Source organism: Guillardia theta (assembly GCF_000315625.1).
Source record: "Guillardia theta CCMP2712 unplaced genomic scaffold GUITHscaffold_166, whole genome shotgun sequence".
NCBI classification, from domain to species: domain Eukaryota; class Cryptophyceae; order Pyrenomonadales; family Geminigeraceae; genus Guillardia; species Guillardia theta.
Window position 1 is genome coordinate 67,270 of NW_005434510.1, and position 8,579 is coordinate 75,848.

The 8,579-nt window shown below is 50.2% G+C and overlaps 2 protein-coding genes across 2 annotated transcripts; both read left to right on the top strand.

The window, feature by feature from the left end:
• Positions 1 to 5,597: 5,597 nt before the first annotated feature.
• On the top strand, positions 5,598 to 6,242 carry GUITHDRAFT_61972 (hypothetical protein; the record flags this gene model as incomplete). Its single annotated transcript, XM_005820746.1, has 1 exon — positions 5,598 to 6,242. A coding segment is annotated over one exon (645 nt), but the record flags the coding sequence as incomplete, so codon positions are not given.
• Positions 6,243 to 6,386: 144 nt separating this feature from the next.
• GUITHDRAFT_81100 (hypothetical protein) lies at positions 6,387 to 7,019 on the top strand (the record flags this gene model as incomplete). The annotated part of the gene is made up of 1 exon (XM_005820747.1): positions 6,387 to 7,019. The coding sequence occupies one exon, from the start codon at positions 6,387 to 6,389 to the stop codon at positions 7,017 to 7,019; it is 633 nt and encodes a 210-aa protein (XP_005820804.1).
• Between the last annotated feature and the right edge of the window lie 1,560 nt (positions 7,020 to 8,579).

Here is an 8,579-nt window from a genome sequence, read left to right on the forward strand (position 1 = left end):
GCCATGGACACGGACGTGCTTTCTGACTTGAGCCTGGTCAGTCTGGCGCTTTCACAGTACGGTGCCAGTAGCACTCGGGGGGCTCCCGGGGGCTTCAGCAGTAGAGACTTCCAAGGCAAGCAGATCATTGTGGCGGCCGGGCATGCCTCGACGTATACACCGGGGACGACCGACCGGTGCCACTGGGCACTGGCGGCTGAGTCTGGGCCACGGAGTCCCACCGTCCGGCCAAGTTAAACTCTGTGTTGTTGTTCAACCGCCCGGTGAGTCGGGCCCCAGGGTGTACGGCGGTACCGAACGGTAGACCGGGTGGGAGCCTCCGGCCCGCCGTACTCGGAGCAGACTGACCGGGTCACAGAGTCACTGGTGGTATCCGGCAAATCAAACACAAGCAAAATTTTACTCATAATGAATATAAACCATGCTTCCCTCAGAACTATGAATAAGGCACTACAAGAGGCATCACATTATATCTACCTCGTGTATTACCTGAGGTGTTGCGAGGCAGCTGGCCGGGAACAAACCTGCAGCAAAGTCGACACCTCACCCTCCATGAATCATGTGATGATACCACCCCCATTGATAACCTTCACTACCCCATATAATGAGACCAAAGCTACCACCCCCACCCCCATATCGTTTCTTACCTCCACTCGCAGCGGCGGGGATGCTGATGCAATGTCAAGTGTGCCAGGTAAGGCCATGGGCAGGCGACAGGAGCAATGCTCCTCCTGTCCTCACAAGATCATGCAGATGAAGCTCGAGCATGGCTCTAGCAAAACTTCGAGATGCGTGAGATGGCATCCTCCCTTGTGCATAGGAGATCTGACTGAGTTGTTTTGTGGTCACTCTCACTGATTGGAAATTCGGCTCAAAAAGGCGGTGAATCCTCTCGAGCGAGCAGCTCACTGACAACAAACGCTAGACTGACATGTTCTGCTGTCTTTGTTGATATCGCAATGGTTTGATGGGCTTGTGACATGGAATATCAGCGGGTAAGCTTTTTCTTGAGAGGGGAGAAGGCTATGTAGAAAAAGAACTGACAAAAAGCATCCCTCTTCCTCTCCCTCTTCCTCTCTCTCCCGTCCTCCATCCCTCCCTCCGCGATTTGAACTACGTTTGTCACCGTACGGCACGAATGATGCGACGCGGGCTGATAGCGTGTACGTATCCTCTACTGCCAAGAAGGAATGTGTGCAACTGACGTAAGCTTTTGTCGATTATTGCTTCGTTTGCGCTTGAATCGTATCGATGTGTGCGTACTTCGACGGCATCTGGAATACGGGAGAATAGATTGTGAGTATTTTTGAAAGAGAGTTTGAGGGTGGAGGAGAGGAGGGAAGGTGGGGACTGATGGAAGTTTGTTCTATTCGTTCTTGTTCGCTCGTCTGCGTATGCCTGCACCTGGACTGAACAATTTTACGCGTGTGGGAGACAGTATGTAAGTACTTGAAAGTTACACGAGGAGAGGAACTGACAGGATCTTGAACATAGTACGTACGTACCTTCTATTTCGAGGAAGGCGGAAGAATTTCAGGAGAAGGCTGACTGATTATGGTTTTTGGAATTTTCTGTGCATGAATGCAAAATCTGCTCTTGTGCTCTTGTGCGGGCTTGGACGGGATGATGATCATGTTGGGAACGACAGCGGGTGAGTGTTGCTTTCCTTCAGCAATGCAGAGTCAATGGTCAATGTTTTGGAAATGGGGTCTGACGGAGCTTTTTGTTCCTTTCTATGTGAATGTTGGCAAACAATATTGCTGGTGATGTGGACGGAACTACTGTCGGGACGCGGGACCGCAGCGGGTGAGCCGTGTTTAGGAGGGGCGTGGGAGAGGGAGGAGGCGGGGGAAGGTAGGAACTGACACTGCTTCCGTGCCTTTCCCTGTTTGGTGCCGCTCTTGAATATGCGTGTGTATTCGACGTCGGATTACGGGACTTTGAGTATAGGAGGTGAGTAGCTTCCATCTGGGAGAGCGGTGGAGTGTGAGAGAAAGCGGGGGAACTGATGAAAGCTTGCTTTTCTTTGGTGCACTTGAATGTTGCTTGGCGGTTGTACCTCGACGGGTTTTTGGCGGACACGCGGGGATTCAGCATGTAAGATTTTACTCTTGGAGGGTGACAGAGATAGTTGAGGGAAAGAGATGCGACATGGGTCTGACCAATCTGTTGCTTGGCTTTTCCCGACGCGTTCTCCACATTCGTGTTCTTGTGTTGACTACAATTGGACGGGAAAGATTGTACGTATCTTCTTTCTTGAGAGATGAGCGAAGGGAGGAGACTGACAGGATTTTATTCACGATGTTACAAACTTGGGGGGACATGCTGGACATTAGCGGGTGAGGTTTGTCTTGTTCAAGAGGAGAGACTTGGGAGAAAAGCAGTATGAAGGGGACTGACGGAAATGTTTCACTACGCCGTCGATGTACTTCGCGCGGGACGATGGACGGAATGGGGGATATATGAGGATAGCTTGTGCGTAACTTTGCTAGTGGAGGGAGGAGAAGGGAGATTGAAGTAAGAACTGACGAAATTTTCCACATGGCTTGTTCTCCTCGTTGGCGTGTTTTGCGGTGCTTGGATGGGACGACGTCCTGGACGCGGGGAGACAGGTCGTATGTACCTTCCGTTTGAGGGTGATGAAACTGACTGAAGTTTCCTTTTTCTACGTGAATCAATGTGGTTTCACATTTGCTGCTGCGACGGGGACGGCGATCGGGTTGGGGAATGCGGGAGGGCAGATTATTGTGAGTATTCGCTTTGTCTGAAATCTAGTTAGATTTTATCTATCACGAACACCAGGGTTGCCCAAGCAGATGCTCTCAAGTACAACTATCCCTAAGCTATCGTGCAGACCATTAGCAGCAGAGACATCTCTCTTTTCTTTGTATGACCAAAGGCAGGCAGGGAGGGAGGGAGGGAGGCAGCGAGTCACACATAGGCAACGACAGAGAAAGAGAGAAGGAAAGTGAGATGAGATGTAAGGGCGAGAGATAGGAAAGATACTGACATGAGGAGGCTGACGGAAGCTTGGTTTTCTTTGACATATACTTGTACTTGGTGTTCGTCGAACGCGGGAAACTGGTTGACAGTCGGTACGCATTTTCTCTTTTCTGAGGCACATGGAAAGCATAGGGGCTGACGGACGTTTGCTGCTATTTCCTGGTGTGCACTGCGTGCTGGGGGGATGGATTGGACTGTGGACATGGGGAAATGAATAGCCGGTAGGAATATTCTGTACTTACATTGGGGAGCTTGTCTTTCTTCACTGAGCCGCTCACTTGAACTTGTATATGATTTGACTGATGACGATCGTGGTGGCGACGCTGGAGGACAGGGAGTGAGTAATTTCAGAGGGTGGTGCTTTGAGGGAGGAATGAGACTGACTGAATATTGTTCTTTTCATGTGAAAACTTCCTAAAATGCAATGCTGCTTGTGGCTTGATGATTCGAATTTGAGAACAGAAGGTGAGCTTCTTTTTCTTCAGCGGGGAGGACGGAGAACACGTAAGGGAGGGTAGGGGACTGACAGAGCCTTCTTTTTCATTTCTGGACGCAAACTTTGCTCTTTGTGACGTAATCATGCCACAATCGGGTTGCGAGGGGACAGATTGTACGTAATTTTGTTGATGCGAGACGCTGAGCGAATGGGAAGCTAACTCGAATTTTGTTTCGCACTCACCTTCATGGTAATTTGTCTCTTCAGTGCTGCGTAAGTTACTGCATTTTTCCACCTTAATTGCTCTGCTGACCCCCTGTTAGAATGTAGGTTCACATCACCTTGAATGCTCATTTGCCGGCGTAAATATGAATTTGCATTTGTGACATACAGTGTGCCAAGTATCAGTCATGGACGGGCTACATCAAGGTAATTGAGCAGTCAGATCACCAAAAGTTTTGATGAGGCTCATGGTCGTTCTGCAGGACGGATGCATTCAATGCAAGCAAAGGCTCAAGCAGAGAGAGCAAGTGACCAAAGGCCACCAACAAAGCATACAAGAGTCTGACAAATACAGCAGGCGATGTTTAGTCCGATCCAGCAGCAGAAAGTGACCCAGCTGAAGGAGCAAGCAGATCCAACGGGGAGGAAGAGATCGTTTGAAGGTTTACAAGGGGGGAAAGCAAAACAACAACGTCTCGACCATGGGGATAGCTGGAGCACGCTACAATGCGCAGTAAAAGTAGCCGAACAGAATGCTACAATGGAGACACACACAATTTCGCTGCATTTCCTATCAGAAAAAATGTCCAGTCCAGAGCTTACTATGGGTGAAGAAGGATACAACCTTCTGTTGGATTTGTTGGAAATAATTGAAGGCGAAGGACACAAGGCGTATAACCGTGTGAATAAGGCCTGGATGGAGGTGAGGGCATTGGGCAACGATCTTGCATGTATACAAGATGAACTGTTGGAAATAGCGTTGAACAAAGACGCAGCAGATGGCAGAGAACCAAGTGATAAGCACATCTCGATTGACTTTCATGTCAAAATATTCAGTCGGGACAAGGTTCGGAAAGATTTGCGCAATGCGAGTCAGATTCTGGTTTCTACCCTTGAAGGTGGCAATGCAACTCGATTGATGGAGTACCAGCGAGCATTGGATAGCTCTGCAAAAGCCTTGGCGACTTTCTTGGAGCGCTGGGAGGAGGACGCACAAAGGTTGCAGATGCATCAAGAAAAAGAAAACTCGAACCCCACACTTGTATGCTTCAACGCTACTGAAGATCCTACCGCTCAGTTCAGAGAAACGATATTGGCAGTGTCAAAATGGGTGAATGAGATTGGAGAGAAGTTGTCATCTACAGAAAAAAGGAGGAAGGAGGTTGCAAGAAGCTATGCTGCAAGTCTACGACAGCTTGCATTTATCCTGGAAGAGAGCAGTCTGGACCACAGCACAAGCGCCACCAACACTATGTCGGCTGATCTTCAGGGGAACCACGTGGCACTTGAGGCGGCAATTGCAGATGAGAAGGAGATCTTGACCGACAGCTCTTTGGTGAAAAGGTTCCCATTTGACACGTTGCTTTCTGCGTTGAGGAATGGCTTACGTTGGACAAAAACCACTTCGTTCATATCCGAGCAGCTGGTAGATGTGAGACGATTCCAAGCAGATTTACAGACATTGAGAAACCTCGCAGACCCTGAGCGCCTGCTTGATGCTCGTAAAGAATTGAAGGACAAGCAGATTTATGACATGATGTGCAAAGAGATAGATCTTAAATCTGAAATGGATAAGTCCAAGTTGAAGAAGCAACCAACACAAGAAATTGAAAAGGAGCTAGCTGAAGTCAGGGAGCAGATCAGATCTGCTGTCAAGGAACTTGAAGGGATTGACGGAAAGCTTTGGAGTCTTATCAGTCACTTTCCTGAACACGCTGGCAAAATGAAAGATATCCTGGAGGAGCAGGGGGTGGGGAGCGGAGACCTTCCGATATGCCACGAGAGGATCGACATGTTCCAAGTGATGGAACGAGTGGCACAGGTGGGATGCAGGGGGGCCCGACACAACGTCATACGAGTGAGTGATGGTCACGAAGAGTACATAATCAAGGAATACGGCCTCTCAGACAGCGAAAAGGAAAGAAAATGCTTCTTACGAGAAGCCAGAATCCTGCGTCGTCTGGAACACCCGTACATCGTGAAGCTGAGCAGTGCTTTCATCGAGGCAAAGCATGAGCATGGGACAGTCATGAAGGGATACCTGAAGATGCCCGTTGCCATCGGAGGAACGCTGTGGAGCTGGATGCAGCAAGTGAAGCCGAGCGACCAGCAGAAGCACCGAGTGCTGATGCAGATTCTTCAAGGGCTAGAGCACCTGCGTCAAAATAGGATCGTGCACTGCGATATCAAGCCAGCAAACATCTTGATGTCGTCACAGAACGAGCATGCCTTGCCGCAGATAGCAGACTTTGACGTTTCTAAGGAGCAAGAGGATCGTGCAAGGGAGTTGGCAGCTACTGTGACCGCTACCATAGCTGTAGGGACACTTGCCTACATGGCTCCGGAGCTGATCAATATGCATTCAAGGCAGGGGAGAGTCTCGCACAAGTCAGACATGTACTCGTATGGGGTTTTGATGCTTGAGTTCCTGACTGAGTCTCCATCGCGAGGGATCCAAGGAGATGACACCCCGCGGCTGCTAGATCAACTGCAGCAATATGCAAAAGATCTCATTTCTCAGCTGATCATTCCCGATCCCAACAATCGACTGTCATCCATCCAAGCTCTGACTCATCCTTACTTCAGCCAAGCCATGCTTGTAGTGCAAGATCAGTTCAACAGGGAAATATGCACAGTATTCAACCCTCCTGCCTTCTGGCAGTGCGTCACGACGAGAGTGAAGATCAACGTCACTGCCGAATGGAAAGAAAGGATACAAGAGCTTATGACGTCGACGTGCAAACAGCAGTACCTTGGGCAAAGAAGGCAAGGCAAAGGCTTGAACTACACAGGCTTCCAGGTAGAGCGAGTCTTCCGTGTAGAGAATCAGGACCTGTGGTCGGGGTATGCCCAGGAGCGCTCCCGCATCATGCAGCAAGGAACACGTCATCCAGAGACTCAAGTGAGCACGTGGCGAGACTGGATGGAAGACGAACTTCTGGTGGACAAGGCGAGCAACGAAGTGTTTCTGTTTCATGGCACCAGCTTCAACATGGCTGACGTCATCTTGACGTCTGGATTCGACGAGCGTGTGTGCAACCTGAATGGACTCTTCGGAGCTGGAATCTACCTGGCCGAGAACTCCAGCAAGAGCGACGAATACTGCGTGCCGGACAGCCAAGGCATCTGCCGCATGTTCCTCGTACGTTCTGCGCTTGGAACACCGTTTGTAGCTCAGAGATCCATGCAACGGGCTAGAAGGCCTCCTACGAACTCCACTGGGTTCTTATATGACTCTGTGATCGGGGTGACCAAAGAAACACATCCAGCAGCCCTTTTGGAGTGGTACAGGGAGTTCATAGTGTACTACCGTCGACAGACCTACCCGGAGTTTCTGATAGAGTTCAAACGCGTGTAAGGCAGGCGGCCGCCGGGTCGTGCAGGTGCAGCCTACATCTCAGTCAAGTTTTAGACATCCAATCTGAAACTCTTTCTCAGGTTTGGCGTTGTGACCGCCGCCGCGGGGGCACGACCGTCCGACTAGCCTAGTGACCTTCAACTACCGTCACTAATAAATACCGTCGATGCTACCGTCGGGTATCTATGTCCGTACTGGCAGTCGGTATCATTGTACCGTGCCACGGATGACTCAGCGGCAAGCCGCCACTCAGTGTGGCAGCGGGTCAGCTGGCCAGTGAATAAACGATGTCGTGCGGCTAGAACCGTAGGCTTCTACTAGAGTCGTCACGTTGAACAGTTCTGTTCGGAAGGTTGAAAGTTAGTTCCGGGCCGGACCGTACTGTCGGACGGTCACGGCGGCGCCGATGACGGCGAACTTGGTGACCCCGGGCCGCGCTGCACGCCCGGCGCCGGTGTTCGTTACTCACCACCTCAGTACAGTGAATAACCGTTTCTCAACTGCCAGTAGCACCACCCCTACCTGCCAACCCACCCTCTTGGTTACGAACTTTTCGTCATGCACCACCCCCTTTTGAAATCTCATGACCCCCTTGATACACCTCTCTCACCTCACCCCTCTATTTAGATGATATCTTGAACCACCCTCTCTTGTCTCAACATTTAGAGGATCTATACTTGGTGGGGTGATGTACCCTACCCAGGATGGAGAAGGCTTTACCCTTTCCTTCCCTTTGTCCTTTCCATGGCCCCCAATGGGGGTGGGGGTTGAGCAAAGGGGGGTGGTTTCCTGAAATCCCTAGGGTAGGGTTCTGAGATGAAAAAGAGGGGTGATGGGGGTAGACGAGGGGTGGTTGGTTGGGGAGGTTTTTACGATTTACTGGTTTAGATTTGAGTGGGGTAGGGGTGGAGGGGTGGTCAGGTATCAGGCCCCTGCAAACAACGGGGTGGTCAAGATTCAGTCAGGGGTGAAATTCATTTGGAGGAAGGGGTACACCTGATTGATGAGTAGGTAGGGGTAGTCCTGACACGGGTATGGATTTAAGAATTCTCAACAGGGTGGTCATTTAGTTAGAGAAACAGGGGTACCATGATTGTAGTATTTCGGGCTTGGATGAATTTAGAGGGTGGGGTTGAAAAAAGGGGGGTAGATGATAGACCAGTGGGGTAGAGAAACTTGGATGTGGGGTAGGGGTAGTAATCAACGGGTGATTGATCGGACGCTATGGTGGAGCGGAAAGTGAAGGCGGCGGGCAGGAAGGAGGAGATGGAGAGTGACATGGAAGAAGAGGGAGGAGAATGAAGATGCGATGACATCTTTGATGGATGAGAGTGTGTCCCGAGATGGCACATGACCTGATTGAGCGGATAGCAGAGGAGCAACGCAGAGAACTGCAGTTACAGAATCGCAGTAACGAGGCCCGTGTTGCCGAAGTTCTGAGTGAAAGAGTAGGAATGAGACAGGCTAATAGAGCTCAGAGATAATATAGTTCCTGCTCTAGATTGTAAATCAATGATGGTTTGCGATTCATTTTTCGTTAACTCACGCAGTTCCATGTAC